General features: G+C 48.6%; 1 protein-coding gene across 1 annotated transcript in view; it reads left to right on the plus strand.

Moving 5' to 3' along the window:
• Positions 1 to 27,886, plus strand: part of radil (Ras association and DIL domains) — a 288,075-nt gene that overhangs the window by 257,470 nt on the left and 2,719 nt on the right. Inside the window, exons 12-14 of the mRNA XM_072480950.1 lie at positions 6,340 to 6,766; positions 26,769 to 26,899; positions 27,312 to 27,451. Of these exons, the coding sequence (XP_072337051.1) occupies positions 6,340 to 6,766; positions 26,769 to 26,899; positions 27,312 to 27,451 (698 nt within the window). The remainder of the gene's footprint in view (positions 1 to 6,339; positions 6,767 to 26,768; positions 26,900 to 27,311; positions 27,452 to 27,886) is intronic.

Below are 27,886 nucleotides of genomic sequence, written 5' to 3' on the forward strand. Positions count from 1 at the left end.
GGCAAAGGCAGCCGAGAATGAGGACGACATACAGGGCCTGGTGGTGAAGACGGAGACGCATGAGGCACATCAGAAACGATGTGTGGAAAGGTTGGAGGCACTGGAGAACAACGCAAGGAGGAACAACCTGAGGATTCTTGGTCTTCCTGAAGGTGCGGAGGGAGCGGACGTCGGGGCATATGTGATCACGATGCTGCACTCGTTAATGGGAGTGGAGGCCCCGTGGGGTCCGTTGGAGGTGGAGGGAGCATACCGAGTGATGGCGCGAGGACCGAGAGCAGGAGAAATTCCCAGAGCCATAGTGGTGAGATTCCTCCGTTTTAAGGATAGAGAAATGGTCCTTAGATGGGCGAAGAAAACTCGGAGCAGTAAATGGGAGAACGCGGTGATCCGCGTTTATCAAGACTGGAGTGCGGAGGTGACGAGAAGGAGGGCGAGCTTTAATCGGGCCAAGGCGGTGCTTCATAAAAAGAAGATAAAATTTGGAATGCTGCAACCGGCAAGACTGTGGGTCACATATCGAGGGAGGCACCACTACTTTGAGATGGCGGATGAAGCGTGGACTTTTATTGTGGAAGAAAAACTGGAATGAGCGGGTTATTAAAAAGAACGTTTGAACAAAGTGGTGGGGCGAATGTGGGGGGGCGAAGAGGGGGGTTAAAAAGGGGGGAAAGAGGAGTTTTATGTACTAATCCTGCGATGTGGTAACTTTTCTCTCTTCCACAGGTGGTGATGGGGGGTGGAGGGGAGGTGGAGGAGATGGGGCGTTGGCCATTGGGGGCGGGGCCAAGGGAGAAGCGCAGGCTTGGTTCCCGTGCTATGATAATCATGGCGGGAATAGAGAAGCAGGAAGGAGGGGGCGTCGCACGGCGTGAGCTGAGGTCACGGGGGGAAGCTGAGGTCGGCCAGAGTTTGCTGACTTCTGGGAGCAACATGGGGGGAGTAATTACGCTAGCGGGGGATCTAGCGGGGGGGGTTGGAGGGGGGAAATTACTGGGTTGCTGCTGCTGGGGAGAGGGGGGAGCTGGTATGGGAGGGGATGGGCGGGGGGGCACCGCCTGGGGGAGATACAGCTGCGTGGGAACCGGGTGAGGAGCTGGAAAAAGGGGATGGCTAATCGACAAGGGGGGGGGTAGGAAGCCCCCCAACCCTGCTGATCACGTGGAACGTGAGAGGGCTGAACGGGCCGATAAAGAGGGCACGGGTACTCGCACACCTGAAGAAACTTAAGGCAGATGTGGTTATGTTACAGGAAACGCACCTGAAACTGATAGACCAGGTTAGGCTACGCAAAGGATGGGTGGGGCAGGTATTCCATTCGGGGCTAGATGCGAAAAACAGGGGGGTGGCTATATTAGTGGGGAAGCGGGTAATGTTCGAGGCAAAGACTATGGTGACGGATAACGGGGGCAGATACGTGATGGTGAGTGGCAAACTACAGGGGGAGATGGTGGTTTTGGTAAACGTATATGCCCCGAACTGGGATGATGCCAATTTTATGAGGCGGATGCTAGGACGCATTCCGAACCTAGAGATGGGAAAGCTGATAATGGGGGGAGATTTTAATACGGTGTTGGAACCAGGGCTGGATAGGTCGAAGTCCAGGACTGGAAGGAGGCCGGCAGCAGCCAAGGTACTTAAAGATTTTATGGAGCAGATGGGAGGTGTAGACCCGTGGAGATTTAGCAGACCTAGGAGTAAGGAGTTCTCGTTTTTCTCCTACGTCCATAAAGTCTACTCGCGAATAGACTTTTTTGTGCTGGGAAGGGCGTTGATCCCGAAGGTGAGGGGAACGGAGTATACGGCTATAGCCATTTCGGATCACGCTCCACACTGGGTAGACTTGGAGATAGGGGAGGAAACAGGAGGGCGCCCACCCTGGAGAATGGACATGGGACTAATGGCAGATGAGGGTGTGTGTCTAAGGGTGAGGGGGTGCATTGAAAAGTACTTGGAACTCAATGATAATGGGGAGGTCCAGGTGGGAGTGGTCTGGGAGGCGTTGAAGGCGGTGGTTAGAGGGGGAGCTGATATCAATAAGGGCACATAAAGGGAAGCAGGAGAGTAAGGAACGGGAGCGGTTGCTGCAAGAACTTTTGAGGGTGGACAGACAATATGCGGAAGCACCGGAGGAGGGACTGTACAGGGAAAAGCAAAGGCTACACGTAGAATTTGACTTGCTGACTACGGGCACTGCAGAGGCACAATGGAGGAAGGCACAGGTTGATGGCACACCAATTGAGGAAAAGGGGAGCAGCAAGGGAAATAGGGGGAGTGAGGGATGAGGAAGGAGAGATGGAGCGGGGAGCGGAGAGAGTGAATAGAGTGTTCAAGACATTTTATAAAAAATTATATGAAGCTCAACCCCCGGATGGGAGGGAGAGAATGATGAGCTTCTTGGATTGGCTGGAATTTTCCAAGGTGGAAGAGCAGGAAAGGGTGGGACTGGGAGCACAGATCGAGGTAGAAGAAGTGGTGAAAGGAATTAGGAGCATGCAGGCTGGAAAGGCCCCGGGACCGGATGGATTCCCAGTCGAATTCTATAGAAAATATGTGGACTTGCTCGCCCCGGTATTGACGAGGACCTTTAATGAGGCAAAGGAAAGGGGACAACTGCCCCCGACTATGTCTGAAGCAACGATATCGCTTCTCTTAAAGAAGGAAAAGGACCCGCTACAATGCGGGTCCTATAGACCTATTTCCCTCCTAAATGTAGATGCCAAGATCCTGGCCAAGGTAATGGCAATGAGAATAGAGGAATGTGTCCCGGGGGTGGTCCACGAGGACCAAACTGGGTTTGTGAAGGGGAGACAGCTGAACACGAATATACGGAGGCTGTTAGGGGTAATGATGATGGCCCCACCAGAGGGGGAAACGGAGATAGTAGTGGCGATGGATGCCGAGAAAGCATTTGATAGAGTGGACTGGGATTATTTGTGGGAGGTGTTGAGGAGATTTGGTTTTGGAGAGGGGTATGTTAGATGGGTGCAGCTGTTGTATAGGGCCCCGATGGCGAGCGTGCTCACGAATGGACGTGGATCTGCATATTTTCGGCTCCATAGAGGGACAAGGCGGGGATGCCCTCTGTCCCCATTATTGTTTGCACTGGCGATTGAGCCCCTGGCGATAGCGTTGAGGGGTTCCAAGAAGTGGAGGGGAGTACTTAGAGGAGGAGAAGAACACCGGGTATCTTTGTATGCGGACGATTTGCTACTATACGTGGCAGACCCGGCGGAGGGATGCCAGAAATAATGCGGATACTTGGGGAGTTTGGGGATTTTTCAGGGTATAAATTGAACATGGGGAAAAGTGAGTTGTTTATGGTGCATCCAGGGGAGCAGAGTAGAGAAATAGAGGACCTACCGTTGAGGAAGGTAACAAGGGACTTTCGTTACCTGGGGATCCAGATAGCCAAGAATTGGGGCACATTGCATAGGTTAAATTTAACGCGGTTTGTGGAACAAATGGAGGAGGATTTCAAGAGATGGGATATGGTATCCCTGTCACTGGCAGGGAGGATGCAGGCGGTTAAGATGGTGGTCCTCCCGAGATTCCTCTTTGTGTTTCAGTGCCTCCCGGTGGTGATCACGAAGGCTTTTTTTAAAAAAAGGATTGAAAAGAGCATCATGGGTTTTGTGTGGGCCGGGAAGACCCCGAGAGTGAGGAAGGGATTCTTACAGCGTAGCAGGGATAGGGGGGGGCTGGCATTACCGAGCCTAAGTGAGTATTATTGGGCCGCTAATATTTCAATGGTGAGTAAGTGGATGGGAGAGGAGGAGGGAGCGGCGTGGAAGAGATTAGAGAGGGTGTCCTGTAGGGGGACTAGCCTACAGGCTATGGTGACAGCCCCATTGCCGTTCTCACCGAGGAACTACACCACAAGCCCGGTGGTGGTGGCTACACTGAAGATTTGGGGACAGTGGAGACGGCATAGGGGAAAGACTGGAGCCTTGGAGGGGTCCCCGATAAGAAACAACCATAGGTTTGCCCCGGGGGGGAATGGATGGGGGATATGGAATGTGGCAAAGAGCAGGAATAACACAACTGAAAGATCTGTTTGTGGATGGGAAGTTCGCGAGTCTGGGAGCGCTGACCGAGAAATATGGGTTGCCCCAAGGGAATGCATTCAGGTATATGCAACTGAGGGCTTTTGAGAGGCAACAGGTGAGGGAATTCCCGCAGCTCCCGACACAAGAGGTGCAGGACAGAGTGATCTCAAAGACATGGGTGGGGGATGGTAAGGTGTCAGATATATATAGGGAAATGAGGGACGAAGGGGAGACTATGGTCGATGAACTAAAAGGGAAATGGGAAGAAGAGCTGGGGGAGGAGATCGAGGAGGGGCTGTGGGCAGATGCCCTAAGCAGGGTAAACTCGTCGTCCTCGTGTGCCAGGCTAAGCCTGATTCAGTTTAAGGTATTACACAGGGCGCATATGACTGGAGCACAGCTCAGTAAATTTTTTGGGGTGGAGGATAGGTGTGCGAGCTGCTCGAGAAGCCCAGCGAATCATACCCATATGTTTTAGTCATGCCCGGCACTACAGGGGTTTTGGATGGGGGTGACAAAGGTGCTTTCAAAAGTAGTGGGGGTCCGGGTCGAACCAAGCTGGGGGTTGGCTATATTTGGGGTTGCACAAGAGCCAGGAGTGCAGGTGGCGAGAGAGGTCGATGTTTTGGCCTTTGCGTCCCTAGTAGCCCGGCGCAGGATATTGTTAATGTGGAAAGAAGCCAAGCCCCCGGGGGTGGAGACCTGGATAAATGACATTGCAGGGTTTATAAAGCTAGAGCGGATTAAGTTCGTTCTAAGGGGGTCGGCTCAAGGGTTCACCAGGTGGTGGCAACCGTTCGTCGAATACCTCGCAGAAAGATAGATGGAATGGAAAAAAGAAGGCAGCAGCAGCAGCCCAGGATCGGGGCGGGGGGGGAGGGGGGGGTGGGGGGAGGAACCAGAAGGACTCTCAGGGTTGTTAGTATATACTGTATAATATGTATAGGTCGTTGCGACAGATAATTATATATTGGACTGTTAAATTATATTTTTGGAGAGTGTTACTTGTGATAAGGCAGTTGTCAATTAGGGTTAGTTTTCATTTTTGTTATTTATTATTTATTCATTTTTTGTTTATAAAATAGGTCATTGTTATTTGTGTTGTTATAATATTGTGTAAAGGATGCACAATGTACTGTGTTGGTTGACCAAAAATTTTCAATAAAATATTTATTTAAAAAAACTTAGTTATTACATAGAATAATACAGAAACAAATCTTTTCAGCCCAACCAGTCCATCTTCCACATGAGCATTAATCCGAATCTCATATATTGTTCTGTTCCCAACGCCCTTTAACTCTCTTTTCTTCAACCACTCATAGCCTTTTCTTAAAAGTTGACATGGTCTTTGCTTAAATCAGAAACTCTGGCAATATGCTCCGCCGCCTTACCGTTCTGAGTAAAAAAAAAATCTCTGCCTTACATCTTTTAGAATTAATGTTGTATTTATGTTCTTTGGTTTAGATCCCTTGACTTCTAGAAACAACCGGTTCTATCTACTCTGTTCTGTTCCTTCATAATTAAAAGAAAGATCAACTTCTGCTATAATCTCCACTGTTCAATGATCACTTCATAAACTACATCATCTCCTTGTAAGAAAAACCAGGTTGTAAAGAGGCTAAAGTTCCACCCTTCTCTGTTAAATATAAATGACGTGTTTTGAGACTAAACAATGGTATTTTTGTGGATTTGATTGATACATTAATTACTTTAAAGTGTGTAATCACATTCAAAGTAATGCTTCTTTGGATGGAGGGAGTTGATTTCATGACGTGGAACAACTGAATCAGGTCATATAATGAATAGTTCTTGTGAGACTGAGGTTATTCATGAAGGCCCTATGCCACCTTCTCAATCTTGCTCCTCGTCCGAGGTGTGGTGATCCTCAGGTTAAATCACCACCAGTCAGCTCTCCCCCTCAAAGGGGAAAGCAGACTACTGTCTTCTGGGACTATGGCAACGTTACTTACTTAGTTCATGTGATAATATTTTCAAATTCAACAACCATTTCAAAGACATAAGTTAACAAAAGAAAACTAAATGATTGTACAAGCAGGTTACAGATAACATTGCATTTTGCATTGTGAAGATGGTTTTCATAGTTAACCTGTCGCTAGTTAATTGTCTGTTCATCCTTATTTGTGAATTGAGCTGAATATGTCCATGTTCTTAATTCTTTTGTGTTTGGGCTAGGCAGCAGCTGCCTAGATCTCAATTCTACTGCTCCTATAAGATTATGTATGGACCATTGCCAGGGAGGTTTATTTCTTTTCATTTATGTTTCTTACAGACTGAACTTCCAGTTTCTCACAGCTGTCACCAGCTGTCTTCAGGCAATCCAAACACACTTTCCAGTCTCAAAACTCTGAGTCAGCAATCAGACCAAAGCAGTCACCTTAATGGTAATTTTGACACAGAGACAGACGGTAGAAGCTCGAGCAACTCCTGGGTCAATGGATCACACAGAGATTTTAATTCTTGCCATGAACTTAAAGAAAAGCTACACAGCCTACAGCTACAAAATACTCTGGGAAGGCATATGGTCCAAGGACAAAGCATGAAGCCATTAGATCCTTCCTGCCTTTTAACTCCTCCAAACACACCTTTGAACTCTGATATTGCACACAATGACTGTGCACAAACCAATGGAGGTAGTAGACATGTATCAAACAGCTGGAGGAATGATATCTACAGGAATGGATCCCAAGAGGGGGAAGGTAACTGTCAGGACTGAGGTTTTAAGGATTTAAAAAAAAAACTTTGCCTATAGTCAAGATGATAAGTCAGCACGGAACCAAGGGTAGGCACAGTAGTTAGCACTGCAGCCTCACGGCACCGGGTTCGATCTGTGAGTGTGGAGTTTGCACATTCTCCCCGTGTCTGCGTGGGTCTCACCCCCACAACCTAAAAAGATGTGCAGGGTAGGTGGATTGGCCACGCTAAACGGCCCCTTAATTGTAAAAACTAATTGGATACTCTAAAGGTACAGAAGAAAAAGTCAGCATGGAATCACACAGTATAGGATTGTACTTGTGCTGTGGTAATTCTGGAGCTAATACATGCAAACGAGTGCTGCACAATGTGGGGATGCGTACATTTATCAGACCTACTCGGATAACTGAGGATTGCTTTTGTGAACCCAGTTTATTCTAAATATCCAGAAAAAAAATCAATATTGCAGGGTCAGCCTAGAAAGATCTGTGACGTTGAACTGAAAAATATTGTTTTGGGTTTAGTCAGAGTTAAACTGAACGGCCCAGACATCTAGCAAGAATGCCAGTAAATAATATAAATCATATTATTGGTTTCTAGGTTTCCAGTATTAGAGTTCATAATACTTACACACAATGGACTGGATTCTCCAGTCCCCCAGCCGCGTGTTTCTCGGCACGGGATTCTACCACCCCATGTCACTGGGAAACCCACTGGGGGATGCGCTGCTGGCAGGAAAAGTGAATCATAATGACTGGAGAATTTCAGCCAATGTCTTAACTATTTGAACTGAATACGTGAGGTACAGGTAATTAAAAATAGATAAAGCACTTGAGGAATGCAAGGAAAGTAGAAAAGAGCTCAAGCAGGAAGTTTGGGGGGCAGAAAGGGGTCACAAAATGTCCTTGGCAGACAGGATTAAGGAGAATCCCAAGGCATTTTATACGTACATTAGGAACAAGAGGGTAGCTAGAGAAAGAGTTGGTCCACTCAAGGACAAAGGAGGAAATTATGTGTAGAACTAGAGGAAGTAGGTGAGGTCCTTAATGAGTATTTTGCATCAGTATTCACAAAGGAGGGACACGTTGATTGGTGATGTCTCAGAAGGATGTGTAAACACTTTTGAACAGGTTGTTATTATGAAGGAGGAAGAGTTAGGTGTGTTAAAAAACATTAAGGTAGACAAATCCCCAGGGCCAGACGGCATCCATCCCAGATTACTGAGAGAGGCAAGAGATGAGTCAGGAGAGATCGCAGATGATTGGAGGATAGCCAATGATTAGCAAGTTTGCGGATAATGATGAAGAGAACAACAGGATATAGATAGGCTGCAAAATTGGGCAGAGAAATGGCAGATGGAATTTATCCCGGACAAATGCGAGGTGATGCATTTTGGGAGATCCAATTCAGGTGGGAGCTATAAAATAAATGGAAGAACCATCAGGAGGATACAGACACAGAGAGATCTGGGCGTGCAGGTCCACGGATCCTTAAAAGTGGCAGCACAGGTGGAAATGGTGGTAAAGAAAGCATATGGCATGCTTGCATTCACAGGACGGGGTGTTGAGTATAAAAGCTTGAAAATTATGTTACAATTATATAGAACGTTGGTTAGGCGACATTTGGAATACTGTGTCCAATTCTGGTCACCACACTACCAGAAGGACGTGGAGGCTTTGGAGAGAGTACAGAAAAGGTTTACCAGGATGTTGCCTGGTATGGAGGGTATTAGCTATGAGGAGAGATTGAATAAACTGGGATTGTTCTCCCTAGAGACACGGAGGCTGAAGGGCGACCTGGTAGAAGTTTATAAAATTATTAGGGGTATAGATAGGATGAACAGTTGGAGGCTTTTTCCCAGGGCGGAAATGACAATTACAAGATGGCACAAGTTCAAGATGAAGGGGGAAAGGTTCAGTGGAGATGTGCGGGGGAAGTTTTTTTTTTTTTACAGAGGGTGGTGGTGGCCTGGAATACACTGCCAAGTGAGGTGGTTGAGGCAGATACGTTAGCGACCTTTAAGACGTATCTGGATAGGCACATAAATAGACGTGGTATAGGAGGATACAGGCAGTTGGTCTAGATAGGACACATAGTCAGCGCAGGCTTGGAGGGGGAGGTTTTTTTACACAGAGGGTGGTGGTAGCCTGGAATGGACTGCCAAGTGAGGTGGTTGAGGCAGATGCGTTAGCAACCTTTAAGACTTACCTGGATAGGCTCATGAACAGACGGGGTATAGAAGGATACAGGCGGTTGGTCTAGATAGGACACGTAATTGGCGCAAACCTGGAGGGCCGAAGGGCCCGTTCCTGTGCTGTATTGTTCTTTGTTCTATTATCAAATTGAAATTCATCATGGAGCATCTGTCCAACTGACTCATACAGAAGACCAATAATAAATGTATATATTACCTCTTAAATAATAAGGGAAAGTCATGCAAAATTGATTTAATATCTCCAATTATTGATTGTGTAATTTAAATTCTCATAGTCTCTGATAGCAAACTCTGGATATTAATTTTCTGGCTTTTTTGTTTTCACCAAGTACTCAGCACCAATAAACCTTGTGCAGTGTAACATTGAAGGCTATCAATTGTGGTTGAGGTGACCAAGCAGGATGTAGATAAAGTATCTCAGTATCTGCCTGATGTACATCAAGCAGAAATTCAAAAGAAGAAAGCAAGAGGGTATCAAGAAAAGTACTGCAACAGTTTAAAAAGGAGCTGGTTGAGTTTCTTGCTGTGGCCAATATCACTGCCTATTGCAGCTAAATGGGGCGTTACAGGATGGGGTGTTAAATGGGATGGTATGTACCTCATGGTCACTGTGATCTCTTCAACTGCCTGAGGGGATTGCCGATTACTGGTAATAGGGAGCAGTGTGGCTTGTGAAGCTCCATGTAGATACTGGTGACGGGCTTTTTGTGCTTTCGTGTCTAATATGCAAAACGGTCAATTCTCCTCCAGATCCATTGATCTCCAGCCTTGTGTAAAGTGAAAATTATAACTGTAAAAAGCAAACAATGCTCAATAATTACACCTTTTAAAATAACTATAATTTCACTGTGTATTTATGTACAGACTATCAGTCTGTTAACTGCATTTTTTTGTGTGCTGGCTCTCATGCCCCTGGTTTTAGGGAGCGTGCCCCTAGCCAAGCTCTAGTACAGCTACAACTCTGGCATCGAGTCCTCAACTGTGCTTGACCTACAAGATACGAATAACTAGTATTTATGAATCGAGTAGAATTTATTGAGGAAGATTTTACATATACTTAAGAAGCAGTGAAAGTAACACAGAAGTTTCTCATCTCTCAAGATCCCAGGAACTCTTGGTGTTGTCAGCACAGACTATGTCCCTCTTTTTTGTCTTAGAACTGATGTTGCACTGTGTCCAGAAGAGGCATATCCCAGAAGCCGTGGTATCACTATGCCAATAAGGATTAAGATTTCTCAACTTCTATCCCTCAGTCTCCCATTCCTCCTTTTCTTTTAGGAAAGTTCAAATTCTTTCTTTTTCGCTATCAGATGCAAATCACCTTGCGTTACTCCTCCTTTGCAACAACCCCACTTTATGGGTCATAAACTCAAAAGCTCTATCATTTACTTTGTCAGACCTCAGAAAGCGATATTCAATTTCAAACAAATGATATATTTTCTTTTGGTACCAAACAGTCATAAGTAAAGCCACATTCTCTTGTCAACATATTTTAACCCAAGCCTTACACAAAAGCTATTAAAATAACAGTTATGACCACTTCCTCTCATAATATCAGAGAATAAAGGTTCCTCTTTGGTACAGATTAATTAGAACAATGCGAGGCTTGTATAAACATAAGGGGCGGGATTCTCCACCCCCCCCCCCCCCCACCCGACGGGTCGGAGAATCGCCGGGGGCTGGAGTGAATCCCGCCCCCGCCGTGTCCCGAGTCTCCGTCACCAGAGGTTCGGCGGGGGCGGGAATCGCACCGCGCCGGTCGGCTGGCCCACCCCCGCTGATTCTCCGGCCCACGATGGGCCGAAGTCCCGCTGCTGGAATGCCTGTCCCGCCAGCGTGGATGAAGCCACCTTTTGGGGGCGGGACAAGGCGGCGCGGGCGGGCTCCGGGGTCCTAGGGCCGATCTGGCCCCGGGGACTGCCCCCACGGTGGCCTGGCCCGCGATCGGGGCCCACCGATCCGCATGCGGGCCTGTGCCGTGGGGGTACTCTTTTTCTTCCGCCTTCGCCATGGTCTTCACTATGGTGGAGACGGAAGAGACCCCCTCCCCTGCGCATACGCGGGGATGACGTCAGCAGTCGCTGACGCTCCCGCGCATGCACGGAACCGCGTTGCCCGGCGAAGACCTTTCGGCCCTGGCTGGCGTGACACCAAGGCCTTTCCCGCCAGCCGGTGGAGCGGAAACCACTCTGGCGCAGGCCTAGCCCCTCAAGGTGAGTGTTTGGCCCCTGAAGGTGCGGAGACTTCCACACCTTTGGGCGGCCCGACACCGGAATGGTTCCCGCCACTCCATCACGCCGGGGACCCCCGCCCCGCCGGGTAGGGGAAAATCCTGCCCAAGTGTCGGTATTTTTCATTCATCCGGCGCTGCGTCCGGGAATCCCGATTGGGTGGATAACGGAGAGTTGGCAGAAAAACGGGGGCCGGGATTCTCCGAGCGTACGCCGGGTCGGAGAATCACCGGTCACTCCGGAAATTCCCTCCTTGCCACTCCAATGCCAGGACGCAATTCCCCAGCGACCAGAGAATCGGCGCCAGTCGCGCGCACGCGTAGTCGATGCGGCGCATGGTCAGGAATGGGATGGGGGTCCTGCCCCTTCCATCCCTGGGAAACCTGCAGATCACCCTTGGAATGTTGATAAGAACACAAGAACTAGGAACAGGAGTAGGCCATCTGGCCCCTCGAGCCTGCTCCGCAATTCAATGAGATCATGGCTGATCTTTGTGGACTCAGCTCCACTCTCCGGCCCGTACACCATATCCCCGAATCCCTTTATTCTTTAGAAAGGTATCTATCTTTTTCTTAAAAACGTTTAAAGAAGGAGGCTCAACTACTTCACTGGGCAAGGAATTCCAGAGATTTACAACCCTTTGGGTGAAGAAGTTCCTCCTAAACTCGGTCCTAAATCTACTTCCCCTTATTTTGAGGCTATGCCCCCTAGTTCTGCTTTCCCCGACCAGTGGAAACAACCTGCCCGCATCTATCCTATCTATTCCCTTCATAATTTTATATGTTTCAATAAGATCCCCCCGCATCCTTCTAAACTCCAATGAGTACAGTCCCAGTCTACTCAACCTCTCGTCATAATCTAATCCCCTCAACTCTGGGATCAACCTAGTGAATCTCCTCTGTACTCCCTCCAGTGCCAATATGTCCTTTCTCAGGTAAGGAGACCAAAACTGAACACAATACTCCAGATGTGGCCTCACCAACACCTTATACAATTGCAGCATAACCTCCCTAGTCTTGAACTCCATCCCTCTAGCAATGAAAGACAAAACTCGATTAGCCTTTTTTAAAAAAATATTTTATTGAAAATTTTTGTTCAACCATCACAGTACATTGTGTATCCTTTACACAATAATATAACAGTATAAATAACAATGACCTGTTTTATAAACAAAGAATAAATAATATATAACAAAAACGAAAACTAAAACTAAATGGCAACTGCCTTGTCTCAGATAAACACTCTCCAAAAATATGATTTAACAGTCCAATATACAATTATTTATAGCAACGACCTATACATATTATACACATATATTAATAACCCTGAGACTCCTTCTGGTTCCTCCCCCCCCCCCCCCCCCGGGCTGCTGCTGCTGCCTTCTTCTTTTCCATTCCCTCTATCTTTTTGTGAGGTATTCGACGAACGGTTGACACCGCCTGGTGAACCCTTGAGCCAATCCCCTTAGGACGAACTTAATCCGTTCCAGCTTTATAAACCCTGCCATGTCATTTATCCAGGTCTCCACCCCCGGGGGCTTGGCTTCCTTCCACATCAACAGTATCCTGCGCCGGGCTACTAGGGACGCAAAGGCCAAAACATCGGCCCCTCTCGCCTCCTGCACTCCCGGCTCTTGTGCAACCCCAAATATAGCCAACCCCCAGCTTGGTTCGACCTGGACCCCCACTACTTTCGAAAGCACCTTTGTCACCCCCACCCAGAACCCCTGTAGTGCCGGACATGACCAGAACATGTGGGTGTGATTTGCTGGGCTTCTCGAGCATCTCGCACACCTATCCTCTACCCCAAAAAATTTACTGAGCCGTGCTCCAGTCATATGCGCCCTGTGTAACACCTTAAATTGAATCAGGCTTAGCCTGGCACACGAGGACAATGAGTTTACCCTACTTAGGGCATCCGCCCACAGCCCCTCCTCAATCTCCTCCCCCAGCTCTTCTTCCCATTTCCCTTTCAGCTCATCTACCATAATCTCCCCCTCGTCCCTCATTTCCCTATATATATCTGACACCTTACCGTCCCCCACCCATGTCTTTGAGATTACTCTGTCCTGCACCTCATGCGTCGGGAGCTGCGGGAATTCCCTCACCTGCTGCCTCGCAAAAGCCCTCAGTTGCATATACCTGAATGCATTCCCTTGGGGCAACCCATATTTCTCGGTCAGCGCTCCCAGACTTGCGAACCTCCCATCCACAAACAGATCTTTCAGTTGCGTTACTCCTGCTCTTTGCCATATTCCAAATCCCCCATCCATTCTCCCCGGGGCAAACCTATGGTTATTTCTTATCGGGGACCCCACCAAGGCTCCCGTCTTTCCCCTATGCCGTCTCCACTGTCCCCAAATTTTCAAAGTCGCCACCACCACCGGGCTTGTGGTGTATTTCTTCGGTGAGAACGGCAATGCGGCCGTCACCATAGCTTGTAGGCTAGTCCCCCTACAGGACGCCCTCTCCAATCTCTTCCACGCCGCTCCCTCCTCTTCTCCCATCCACTTACTCACCATTGAGATATTGGCGGCCCAGTAGTACTCACTTAGGCTCGGTAGTGCCAGCCCCCCCCCTATCCCTACTACGCTGTAAGAATCCCTTCCTCACTCTCGGGGTCTTCCCGGCCCACACAAAACTCATGATACACTTTTCGATCCTTTTGAAAAAAGCCTTCGTGATCACCACCGGAAGGCACTGAAACACAAAGAGGAATCTCGGGAGGACTACCATTTTAACCGCCTGCACCCTCCCTGCCAGTGACAGGGATACCATGTCCCATCTCGTGAAGTCCTCCTCCATTTGTTCCACCAATCGCGTTAAATTTAACCTACGCAATGTACCCCAATTCTTGGCTATCTGGATCCCCAAGTAACGAAAGTCCCTTGTTATCTTCCTCAGCGGAAAGTCCTCTATTTCTCTGCCCTGCTCCCCTGGATGCACCACAAACAACTCACTTTTCCCCATGTTCAGTTTATATCCTAAGAATTCTCCAAACTCCCGAAGTGTCCGCATTATCTCTGGCATCCCCTCCGCCGGGTCCGCTACATATAACAAATCATCCGCATATAGAGATACCCGGTGTTCTTCTCCTCGAAGTACTCCCCTCCACTTCTTGGAACCCCTCAATGCTATTGCCAGGGGCTCAATCGCCAGTGCAAACAGTAATGGGGACAGAGGGCATCCCTGCCTTGTCCCTCTATGGAGCCGAAAGTATGCAGATCCCCGTCCATTCGTGACCACACTCGCCACTGGGGCCCTATACAACAGCTGCACCCATCCAACATACTCATCTCCAAAACCAAATCTCCTCAGCACCTCCCACAAATAATCCCACTCCACTCTATCAAATGCTTTCTCGGCATCCATCGCCACCACTATCTCCGCTTCCCCCTCTGGTGGGGGCATCATCATTACCCCTAGCAGCCTCCGTATATTCGTATTCAGCTGTCTCCCCTTCACAAACCCAGTTTGGTCCTCATGGACCACCCTCGGGACACAATCCTCTATCCTCATTGCCATTACCTTGGCCAGAATCTTAGCGTCTACATTTAGGAGGGAAATAGGTCTATAGGACCCGCATTGCAGCGGGTCCTTTTCCTTCTTTAGGAGAAGCGATATCATTGCCTCAGACATAGTCGGGGGCAGCTGTCCCCTTTCCTTTGCCTCATTAAAGGTCCTCATCAGTAGCGGGGCAAGCAAGTCCACATATTTCCTGTAAAATTCAACTGGGAATACATCCGGTCCCGGAGCCTTCCCCGCCTGCATGCTCCTAATTCCTTTCACTACTTCCTCTATTTCAATCTGTGCTCCCAGTCCCACCCTTTCCTGCTCCTCCACCTTGGGAAATTCCAGCCGGTCCATAAAGCCCATCATTCTCTCCCTCCCATCCGGGGGTTGAGCTTCGTATAATTTTTTATAAAATGCCTTGAACACTCCATTCACGCTCTCCGCTCCATCTCTCCTTCCTCATCCCTCACTCCCCCTATTTCCCTCGCTGCTCCCCTTTTCCTCAATTGGTGGGCCAGCGACCTGCTCGCCTTCTCCCCATATTCGTACTGTACACCCTGTGCCTTCCTCCACTGTGCCTCTGCAGTACCCATTGTCAGCAAGTCAAATTCTACGTGTAGCCTTTGCCTTTCCCTGTACAGTCCCTCCTCCGGTGCCTCCGCATATTGCCTGTCCACCCTCAGAAGTTCTTGCAGCAACCGCTCCCGTTCCCTACTCTCCTGCTTTCCTTTATGTGCCCTTATTGATATCAGCTCCCCTCTAACCACTGCCTTCAGCGCCTCCCAGACCACTCCAACCTGGACCTCCCCATTATCATTGAGTTCCAAGTACTTTTCAATGCACCCCCTCACCCTTAGACACACCCCCTCATCTGCCATTAGTCCCATGTCCATTCTCCAGGGTGGGCGCCCTTCTGTTTCCTCCCCTATCTCCAAGTCTACCCAATGTGGAGCGTGATCCGAAATGGCTATAGCCGTATACTCCGTTCCCCTCACCTTCGGGATCAACGCCCTTCCCAAAACAAAAAAGTCTATTCGCGAATAGACTTTGTGGACATAGGAGAAAAACGAAAACTCCTTACTCCTAGGTCTGCTAAATCTCCACGGGTCTACTCCTCCCATCTGCTCCATAAAATCTTTAAGCACCTTGGCTGCTGCCGGCCTCCTTCCAGTCCTGGACCTCGACCTGTCCAGCCCTGGTTCCAACACCGTATTAATATCTCCCCCCATTACCAACTTTCCCACCTCTAGGTCCGGGATGCGTCCTAGCATACGCCTCATAAAATTGGCATCATCCCAGTTCGGGGCATATACGTTTACCAAAACCACCGTCTCCCCCTGTAGTTTGCCACTCACCATCACGTATCTGCCCCCGCTATCCGCCACTATAGTCTTTGCCTCAAACATTACCCGCTTCCCCACTAATATAGCCACCCCCCTGTTTTTCGCATCTAGCCCAGAATGGAACACCTGCCCCACCCAACCTTTGCGTAGTCTCACCTGGTCTATCAGTTTCAAGTGCGTTTCCTGTAACATAACCACATCTGCCTTAAGTTTCTTAGGTGTGCGAGTACCCATGCCCTCTTTATCGGCCCGTTCAGCCCTCTCACGTTCCACGTGATCAGCCGGGTTGGGGGGCTTTTTACCCCCCCCCCCTTGTCGATTAGCCATCCCCTTTTTCCAGCTCCTCACCTGGTTCCCATGCAGCTTTGTCCCCCCCAGGCGGTGCCCCCCCACCCATCCCACCCCATACCAGCTCCCCCCTCTCCCCAGCAGCAGCAGCCCAATAATTCCCCCCTCCCACCCCCCCCTCCCCCCCGCTAGATCCCCCACTAGCGTAGTTACACCCCCCATGTTGCTCCCAGAAGTCAGCAAACTCTGGCCGACCTCGGCTTCCCCCCCGTGACCTCGGCTCGCACCGTGCGACGCCCCCTCCTTCCTGCTTCCCTATTCCCGCCATGATTATCATAGCGCGGGAACCGAGCCCGTGCTGCCCCCTTGGCCCCGCCCCCAATGGCCAACGCCCCACCTCTTCCACCTCCTTTCCTCCCCCCACCACCTCCTGTGGAAGAGAGAAAAGTTACCACATCGCAGGATTAATAACATAAAACTCCTCTTTCCCCCCTTTTTACCTCCCTCTTCGCCCCCCCATACTCGCCCCACCACTTTGTTTCAAACGTTCTTTTTTTAATAACCCGCTCATTCCAATTTTTCTTCCACGATAAAAGTCCATGCCTCATCCGCCGTCTCAAAGTAGTGGTGCCTCCCTTGATATGTGACCCACAGTCTTGCCGGTTGCAGCATTCCGAATTTTATCTTCTTTTTGTGAAGCACCGCCTTGGCCCGATTAAAGCTCGCCCTCCTTCTCGCCACCTCCGCACTCCAGTCTTGGTATACGCGGATCACCACTTACTGCTCCGAGTTTTCTTTGCCCATCTAAGGACCATCTCTCTGTCCTTAAAACGGAGGAATCTCACCACTATGGCTCTAGGAATTTCTCCTGCTCTCGGTCCTCGCGCCATCACTCGGTATGCTCCCTCCACCTCCAGCGGACCCGCCGGGGCCTCCGCTCCCATTAACGAGTGCAGCATCGTGCTCACATATGCCCCGACGTCCGCTCCCTCCGCACCTTCAGGAAGACCAAGAATCCTTAGGTTGTTCCTCCTCGCGTAGTTCTCCAGCGCCTCCAGCCTTTCCACACATCGTTTATGGTGTGCCTCGTGCATCTCCGTCTTCACCACCAGGCCCTGTATGTCGTCCTCATTCTCGGCAGCCTTTGCCTTCACGACCCGAAGCTCCCGCTCCTGGGTCTTTTGCTCGTCCTTTAGCCCTTCGATCGCCTGTAATATCGGGGCCAACAGCTCCTTCTTCATTTCCTTTTTGAGTTCTTCCACGCAGCGTTTCAAAAACTCGTGTTGTTCAGGGCCCCATATTAAACTGCCACCTTCCGACGCCATCTTGGTTTTTGCTTGCCTTCCTTGCCGCTGCTCTAAAGGATCCACCGCAATCCGGCCACCTTCCTCTCCTTTTTTCATCCGTATCCAGGGGGGATTCCCTTCTGGTTCACCGCACAGTACTTTTAGCCGTTAAAATTGCCGATGGGGCTCTTATTAAGAGCCCAAAAGTCCGTTCCACCGGGAGCTGCCGAAACGTGCGACTCAGCTGGTCATCGCCGCACCCGGAAGTCTCGATTAGCCTTCTTAATCACCTGTTGCACCTGCACACCAACTTTTTGCGACTCGTGCACCAGCACACCCAGGTCCCTCTGCACAGCAGGATGTTTTAACATCTTACCATTTAAATAATAATCCATTCTGCTGTTATTCCTCCCAAAATGGATAGCCTCACACTTGGCAACATTGAATTCCATCTGCCAGACCCTAGCCCTTTCACCTAACCTATCCAAATCCTTCTGCAGACTTCCGGTATCCTCTGCACTTTTTGCTTTACCACTCATCTTAGTGTCGTCTGCAAACTTTGCCACATTGCACTTGGTCCCCAACTCCAAATCATCTATGTAAATTGTGAACAACTGCGGATCCTTGAGGGACCCCATTAGTTACAGGTTGCCAACCAGAGAAACACCCATTTATCCCCACTCTCTCCTGTCTGTTAGTTAACCAATCCTCTACCCAAGCTACCACTTTACCCTCAATGCCATGCATCTTTAATAACAATCACTTATTGTCACAAGTAGGCTTCAATGAAGTTACTGTGAAAAGCCCCTAGTTGCCACATTCCGGTGCCTGGTATGGGAATTGAACCCGCACTGCTGCCTTGTTCTGCATTACAAGCCAGCTATTTAGCCCAGTATGCTAAACCAGCCCCCTAGCCCCCAGATCTCCGGCAATCCTCTGCTCAACAGCATCCTCCTAGTCTGACTTTATTAACTGAAGTGGCCTCCTCAGCCCGAACTGTTCAGCCTGACAGCTGATGAGCAGTTTGGGCAGTTCAGTGAAATTTCAATGCAGGAACACTTTCCCTATCCTAACATCTGCTCCCTCAGGCAAATGCCTTTAAAACAGCAGCTTTTACAAGGGTCCCACAACAGAACGCCCACAACACTTAGAATCATAGAAATGGTACAGTGTGAAAGGAGGCCATTCAGCCCATCTTGTCCACCAGCCTGACGACTCTCAGGTTCACTTTCTAATCCCACCTACCTGCACCTGGCCCATTGCCCTGTAGTTTACAACACTTAAAGTGCAGTACCAGGTACTTTTAAAAGAGTTTAGGGTCTCTGCTTCCACCACCAACCCAGGCAGCGAATTCCAGACTCCCTGGCCGGGATTCTCCGAGCCTGCGCTGGCTCGGAGAATCGGAGATGACGCCGAGACGGCCCGCGATGTCGGGAACCGGAGAATCGCCGGCAGCCGCGCACGCGGTCAATGTGGCGGCAGTCGGGGGCCACATTCCCGCCGGTGTGATCCTAACATGGTTCCACCCGGCAGGAGTTCGGACCCGCGGCCGCGGTGGCCGTCCTGGCGGGGGGATCAGAGTCTGGGGGGGCCTCCACAACAGCCAGGCCTGCGATTGGGCGTGCGCAATCCGGGGGAGCCTACCTTCTTCCGCACCAGCCCGCTGTGTGGCTCCGCCATGTTGCGTGGCGCCGGCGCTCAAGCGGCCGCCGACCCATGGCAAGCACTGCAGGGCCATGTATGGCAGCTGGAGCAGCACGGAGCCGTGCTGGCCCCCTGTGGGAAACAGAATCGCTGGGCCAAGATGCCCGTTGACCCCGGCGTGAAACACTCCGGTGTTTACGCCAGCGTCAACACTTAGCCGCGTTTTCAGAGAATCCCGGCCCCAGTATCCACTTTCAGAGAATCCCGGCCCCAGTAACCACTGAGTAACAAAGTTCTTCCTCATGTCCGCTCTACACCTTCAGCCACTTATTTTAACCTATGGTCCCTGGTTCTAAAATTCTCCACCAAGGGAAATAATTTTATCCCGTCCACTTTATCTCTTCCCCTCATAATTTTGTACACCTCAATTAAGTCATCCCTCAGCCTTCTTTGTTCCAAGAAAAATAATCCCAATCTATCCAATGTCTCCTCATAGTTACACTTTTCCAGCCGTGGCAATATTCTAGTAAACCTCCTCCGCACTCTCTCCAGAACTTGAAAAGGCTTCAAATCCCCTGCGACCCATTGAAATGCTAAGCATCCATTCAATTTCAAAGAGCAAAACCTTGCACTAGCCTGTGATTGACAGATTAATTGTTCAGACGCAGCTGCTTAGGGTGTGTATTTCTCTCTTCATGCTTGAATGCATCTCAATAACCCTGTTTTGATGCTAACCACAATGTTTATAAGCACTCTTGCTATGACAGCTCCTCACCACATCAAAGCAGCTAAGTTGTTCACTTCCTCTTCTAACAGCTGAAAGCACTTAGCTGCCTTTACTCTGTTTGGATTCCGCCAGAGTCACTCAGCTTCTGGGCTCATTACAGCCTTTGCTCCAAAATGAACAGAAGAGCTGAACTCCAGAGGCGAGCTGAGAGTGATTGTCCTTAACATCAAAGTAGTGTTTGACGGATTGTGGTATCAAGGAACCCTAACAAAACTGGAGCCAATGGGAATCAGGGGGGAACTCTCCACTGGTTGGAGTCATGGCAGAAAGGAAAATAGTTGTGGTTGTTGGAGGCCAGTCATCTCAGTTTAGGACAACACTGCAGGAGTTCCTCAGAGTAGTGTCCTAGGCCCAACCACCTTCAGCTGCTTCATCAAAGACTTTCTTTCCATCATAAGGTCGAAGTAGGGGTATTCACTGTTGACTGCACAATGTTCAGCACCTTTCACATCTCCTTAGATACTGAAGCAGTCCATGTCCAGATGCACAAAGACCTAGACAATATCCATGGCAAGTCACATTCACACCACACAAGTGCCAGGCAATGACCAACTCCAACAAGAGAGAATTTAACTATCACCACTTGACATTCAATTGCATTACTATCGCTGAGTCCTCCACTATTAACATTCTGGGGGTTACTGCTGAACAGAAACTGAACTAGCCATATAAACACATAGAATCATAGAATTTACAGTGCAGGAGGCCATTCGGCCCATTGAGTCTGCACCGGCCCTTGGAAAAAGCACCCTACTTAAGACCACACCTCCACCCTATCCCAGTAACCCCAGCTAACCTTTTTGAACACTAAGGGCAATTTAGCGTGACCAATTCACCTAACCTGCACATCTTTGGACTGTGGGAGGAAACTGGAGAGCACCCGGAGGAAACCCACGAAGACACGGGGAGAACGTGCAGACTCCTCACAGTGACCCAAGCTGGGAATCGAACCTGGGATCCGGGAGCTGTGAAGCAACAGTGCAAACCACTGTGCTACCGTGCCACCCTGTGGCTACAACAGCAGATTAGAGGCTATGAATCCTGCAGCGAATAACTCACCTCCTGACTTCCCAAAGCCTGCCCATAATCTACAATCTGCCTGGATGAGTGGAGCTGCAACAACACTGAAGAAGTTCAATAACAGCCAGGAAGAAAAGCAGCCCGCTTGATTGGCACCACATCCACATTCACTCCCTTCACCACCGATGACCAATGACAGCAGTGTGTACCATCTATAAAAGGCACTGCAGGAACTCACCAAGGTTCCTTAGGCAGCACCTTCCAAACCGATGACCGCTGCCATTTAGAAAGATGAGGGTAGCAGACACAGGGAACACCACCATCTGGAGGTACCCTCCAAGTCACTCATCATCTGGACTTGGACATATATGGCTGTTCCTTCAGTCTCTGGGTGAAAACCCTGGACCTTTCTCTGTAACAACACAGTCGGTGTAACTACACCACATGGGTTGAAGCTATTGTGGGTGGGGGTGGGGCCTGAAAGGGAGGTGAAAGATCAGCTCGCCAGCAGTTAATCTCTCTAAATGCGGCCTCGGCGGAGAGAAGCTCCCGAGGCTAAATAAAGGCAAAGTGCCGTTGAATAACAGGGTGTTTCTCTGTGCTACAGTCTCTGGGAAACACCCTGTTAACCGTGCCCAAAAGCCAACTTTAACATTTATCCGCTGAATCACGCCCACTGTTCAATATCACTAGTGTTATACAGTAAATGTCAATTCAAAAGAAAGCATTAGTGAATGTAATAACCTTCAGCTTTAAACAGGGAGGTCCTATTCAAGGTCTTCACTTATCTTTATTGGTGCCAGAGGTCGAACCGGAAGTTCGACCTCTGGCAAGTCCCCCCCCGCAACCAATAAATTCTGGTGGAGAGGAAACCCGAGACACTACACGTGTAGTGTCTCCCACCCGCCCTCCTCCTCTAACCTAATAATAAGACCCATTGGTGTAAGGTAAGTGCCATATTATATTATTATATTATTAGCATTGTGCAGGTCAAGGATCGGAGGTGGAGGAGCAGTCTCTGTCAGCGAGAGAACCTGAGAACATCTCAGACACTCAGAAGGTAAGAAGGTAAGTAAGTGATTTTTACTTTTATACCTTTTTTCAAATTGTGTGTGTCGGGGGGAAACTGAAGTGACATCACAGAAAAGCTGTGACCTGAGTGGCTGGTTGGGATTCTAACCTAAATTTAAAAAAAAAAAAAATTTGAGTATTTGGGAACTAATTAAACATAATAACTTAATTATAATTTAGAGGATATCTAAGCCAGAGATCGGAGAATATTATAGTTAGCTATCGCATTTCTATTAGAAATCTAGTGCTAGGAAACAGATAGTTGACAGTAACTTTGCAATTTTAAAAAAAGTATTTAAAAAAAAAACAAATTTTAATTTTAATTAATTGACGCAATGTCAGTTAGAGGGGTGCTGTGCTCTGACTGTGAGATGTGGCAGGTCCGGGAGGCTTCCAGCGTCCCGGATGGCTTCATCTGCAGAAAGTGCACCCAACTTCAGCTCCTCACAGACCGCATGGTTCGGTTGGAGCAGCAATTGGATGCACTTAGGAGCATGCAGGTGGCGGAAAGCGTCATAGATCGCAGTTATGTAAATGTGGTCACACCCAAGGTGCAGGCAGAGAAATGGGTGACCACCAGAAAGGGCAGGCAGTCAGTGCAGGAATCCCCTGTGGTTGTCCCCCTCTCGAACAGATATACCCCTTTGGATACTGTCGGGGGGGATAGCCTATCAGGGGAAAACAGCAGCAGCCAGAGCAGTGGCACCACGGCTGGCTCTGATGTTCAGAAGGGAGGGTCAAAGCGCAGAAGAGTAATAGTAATAGGGGACTCTATAGTCAGGGGCACAGATAGGCGCTTCTGTGGACGTGAAAGAGACTCCAGGATGGTATGTTGCCTCCCTGGTGCCAGGGTCCAGGATGTCTCCGAACGGGTAGAGGGAATCCTGAAGGGGGAGGGCAAACAGGCAGAGGTCGTTGTACATATTGGTACTAACGACATAGGCAGGAAGGGGCATGAGGTCCTGCAGCAGGAGTTCAGGGAGCTAGGCAGAAAGTTAAAAGACAGGACCTCGAGGGTTGTAATCTCGGGATTACTCCCTGTGCCACGTGCCAGTGAGGCTAGAAATAGGAAGATAGAGCAGACAAACACGTGGCTAAACAGCTGGTGTAGGAGGGAGGGTTTCCGTTATCTGGACCACTGAGAGCTCTTCCGGGGCAGGTGTGACCTGTATAAGATGGACGGGTTGCATCTAAACCGGAGAGGCATAGATATCCTGGCCGCGAGGTTTGCTAGTGTCACACGGGAGGGTTTAAACTAGTATGGCAGGGGGGTGGGCACGGGAGCAATAGGTCAGAAGGTGAGAGCATTGAGGGAGAACTAGGGAATAGGGACAGTGTGGCTCTGAGGCAGAGCAGACGGGGAGAAGTTGCTGAACACAGCGGGTCTGGTGGCCTGAAGTGCATATGTTTTAATGCAAGGAGCATTACGGGTAAGGCAGATGAACTTAGAGCTTGGATTACTACTTGGAACTATGATGTTGTTGCCATTACAGAGACCTGGTTGAGGGAAGGGCAGGATTGGCAGCTAAACGTTCCAGGATTTAGATGTTTCAGGCGGGATAGAGGGGGATGTAAAAGGGGAGGGGGATGTAAAAGGGGAGGCGGAGTTGCGCTACTTGTTCGGGAGAATATCACAGCTATACTGCGAGAGGACACCTCCGAGGGCAGTGAGGCTATATGGGTAGAAATCAGGAATAAGAAGGGTGCAGTCACAATGTTGGCGGTATACTACAGGCCTCCCAACAGCCAGCGGGAGATGGAGGAGCAGATAGGTAGACAGATTTTGGAAAAGAGTAAAAACAACAGGGTTGTGGTGATGGGAGACTTCAACTTCCCCAATATTGACTGGGACTCACTTAGTGCCAGGGGCTTAGACGGGGCGGAGTTTGTAAGGAGCATCCAGGAGGGCTTCTTAAAACAATATGTAAACAGTCCAACTAGGGAAGGGGCGGTACTGGACCTGGTATTGGGGAATGAGCCCGGCCAGGTGGTAGATGTTTCAGTAGGGGAGCATTTCGGTAACAGTGACCACAATTCAGTAAGTTTTAAAGTACTGGTGGACAAGGATAAGAGTGGTCCGAGGATGAATGTGCTAAATTGGGGGAAGGCTAATTATAACAATATTAGGCGGGAACTGAAGAACATAGATTGGGGGCGGATGTTTGAGGGCAAATCAACATCTGACATGTGGGAGGCTTTCAAGTGTCAGTTGAAAGGAATACAGGACAGGCATGTTCCTGTGAGGAAGAAAGATAAATACGGCAATTTTCGGGAACCTTGGATGACGAGTGATATTGTAGGCCTCGTCAAAAAGAAAAAGGAGGCATTTGTCAGGGCTAAAAGGCTGGGAACAGACGAAGCCTGTGTGGCATATAAGGAAAGTAGGAAGGAACTTAAGCAAGGAGTCAGGAGGGCTAGAAGGGGTCATGAAAAGTCATTGGCAAATAGGGTTAAGGAAAATCCCAAGGCTTTTTACACGTACATAAAAAGCAAGAGGGTAGCCAGGGAAAGGGTTGGCCCACTGAAGGATAGGCAAGGGAATCTATGTGTGGAGCCAGAGGAAATGGGCGAGGTACTAAATGAATACTTTGCATCAGTATTCACCAAAGAGAAGGAATTGGTAGATGTTGAGTCTGGAGAAGGGGGTGTAGATAGCCTGGGTCACATTGTGATCCAAAAAGACGAGGTGTTGGGTGTCTTAAAAAATATTAAGGTAGATAAGTCCCCAGGGCCTGATGGGATCTACCCCAGAATACTGAAGGAGGCTGGAGAGGAAATTGCTGAGGCCTTGACAGAAATCTTTGGATCCTCGCTGTCTTCAGGGGATGTCCCGGAGGACTGGAGAATAGCCAATGTTGTTCCTCTGTTTAAGAAGGGTAGCAAGGATAATCCCGGGAACTACAGGCCGGTGAGCCTTACTTCAGTGGTAGGGAAATTACTGGAGAGAATTCTTCGAGACAGGATCTACTCCCATTTGGAAGCAAATGGACGTATTAGTGAGAGGCAGCACGGTTTTGTGAAGGGAAGGTCGTGTCTCACTAACTTGATAGAGTTTTTCGAGGAGGTCACTAAGATGATTGATGCAGGTAGGGCAGTAGATGTTGTCTATATGGACTTCAGTAAGGCCTTTGACAAGGTCCCTCATGGTAGACTAGTACAAAAGGTGAAGTCACACGGGATCAGGGGTGAACTGGCAAGGTGGATACAGAACTGGCTAGGCCATAGAAGGCAGAGGGTAGCAATGGAGGGATGCTTTTCTCATTGGAGGGCTGTGACCAGTGGTGTTCCACAGGGATCAGTGCTGGGACCTTTGCTCTTTGTAGTATATATAAATGATTTGGAGGAAAATGTAACTGGTCTGATTAGTAAGTTTGCAGACGACACAAAGGTTGGTGGAATTGCGGATAGCGATGAGGACTGTCTGAGGATACAGCAGGATTTAGATTGTCTGGAGACTTGGGCGGAGAGATGGCAGATGGAGTTTAATCCGGACAAATGTGAGGTAATGCATTTTGGAAGGGCTAATGCAGGTAGGGAATATACAGTGAATGGTAGAACCCTCAAGAGTATTGAAAGTCAAAGAGATCTAGGAGTACAGGTCCACAGGTCATTGAAAGGGGCAACACAGGTGGAGAAGGTAGTCAAGAAGGCATACGGCATGCTTGCCTTCATTGGCCGGGGCATTGAGTATAAGAATTGGCAAGTCATGTTGCAGCTGTATAGAACCTTAGTTAGGCCACACTTGGAGTATAGTGTTCAATTCTGGTCGCCACACTACCAGAAGGATGTGGAGGCTTTAGAGAGGGTGCAGAAGAGATTTACCAGAATGTTGCCTGGTATGGAGGGCATAAGCTATGAGGAGCGATTGAATAAACTCGGTTTGTTCTCACTGGAACGAAGGAGGTTGAGGGGCGACCTGATAGAGGTATACAAAATTATGAGGGGCATAGACAGAGTGGATAGTCAGAGGCTTTTCCCCAGGGTAGAGGGGTCAATTACTAGGGGGCATAGGTTTAAGGTGAGAGGGGCAAGGTTTAGAGTAGATGTACGAGGCAAGTTTTTTACGCAGAGGGTAGTGGGTGCCTGGAACTCACTACCGGAGGAGGTAGTGGAAGCAGGGACGATAGGGACATTTAAGGGGCATCTTGACAAATATATGAATAGGATGGGACTAGAAGGATACGGACCCAGGAAGTGTAGAAGATTGTAGTTTAGTCGGGCAGTATGGTCGGCACGGGCTTGGAGGGCCGAAGGGCCTGTTCCTGTGCTGTACATTTCTTTGTTCTTTGGTCCTATTCATATACAGACCCGAGTTCCTGGTTTGTGCAATGATCCAACCAGGTCATCACTGCACTGAATGACTATCACTCTGCTGCCCTTCTTCTCAGACATCCAGCTGCCTGGTTTTGGTCCAGGCTGACTGCGGTTCAGTTCAAATTCAGAGTTTCAAACTCTCCAGTAAAGGTGAAATTTTAATCCTGAGCAAATTAGCATTCAGAATAATGTACCTTTCCCAGCGTCAAATGAAGACCGTTTTATCTATAAGGTGTAAAAGTGGTTTATAAACATTGCCTAATACCAGATGAATGCCTGAATTTATTTTCAAACAGGAAGAGCCTACGCCTTGGCAACACCAACATCTTCCAGCCTGAGTTCGGGAGAAGATGATTCATGTTCTGTTTTTGTGGTGGAGCTGGAGAGAGGGCCAATTGGCTTAGGAATGGGACTGATTGATGGGCTGGTGAGTGAGATGAATCATATATCATTCAATAATAGCAATGACATCATATTTATGCCCACCAATAAATAATGGTACAATAGTCAAAGTGTATAACATATAATTAACTGTTAGTTTGAACCAATTGTCCTTATGAGCTGACAAAAATATCTGTAATTTCACAATGATGGAAAACTCAGAATTTTCCAAGTTATTTATTTTACCATTAAATCTGGTTTGCGAAGCATGAAGTGAACCACCATTGTTTGCATAAATCCTTGATTATATTAATGCTCAGCAGTTGAGATTATTGTTTCACAGCCTCATGTATCTAATGTTCAGCCCCAGTATTGGAAAGTACTTGATGCACTAATCAATGTGCTGAGCAGGGACAGGTATGATGGCTTTTATATCCTTACGCCCAACTCTTTTGCAGCATACAACGTTAAATTGCCCTGGGATCTATATCAGAACCTTATTACCCGACAGCCCTGCAGCTTCTGATGGAAGATTCGGAATTGGTGACAGAATCCTGGCAGTAAATGGAACCAGCTTAATTGGAGCAGACTATGACCGGTAATTGCTGAGCTTTAATTTATTTCTGGTGTAATGAAATATAAACATTTTCTTCCACCTATCCCTCAGCAAATCCACCCATTAAAGCACCTTCTACCTCTCTTACTGACTCTCTCTCCCCCACCAGAGATAAACTCTAACTTGCAACAAAATAAAGTCTTAATACCTTCCTCAGATATCAGTGTGAACTGGGGGTAGTTTTAATTTGTGTCACTGGACCCTCTTGTAAACACACTTAAAGAAAAACACACATGCACATTTCCAAAATGAAATATTGAATCCGTAACATAATGTCGTCTTTGTATTCTCCACTAGTTGGTTGAGATGCAAAGTTTTAACATGGAACAGTCTCTCAGCAAATTTTGACAGAACATTTTAAAATAACTAAAATTGGATTTGGCGGTGAGTTCCAGAATCAATTGTGAAGTTAACAAC

Source organism: Scyliorhinus torazame, chromosome 17, assembly GCF_047496885.1.
Source record: "Scyliorhinus torazame isolate Kashiwa2021f chromosome 17, sScyTor2.1, whole genome shotgun sequence".
Classification (NCBI taxonomy): domain Eukaryota; kingdom Metazoa; phylum Chordata; class Chondrichthyes; order Carcharhiniformes; family Scyliorhinidae; genus Scyliorhinus; species Scyliorhinus torazame.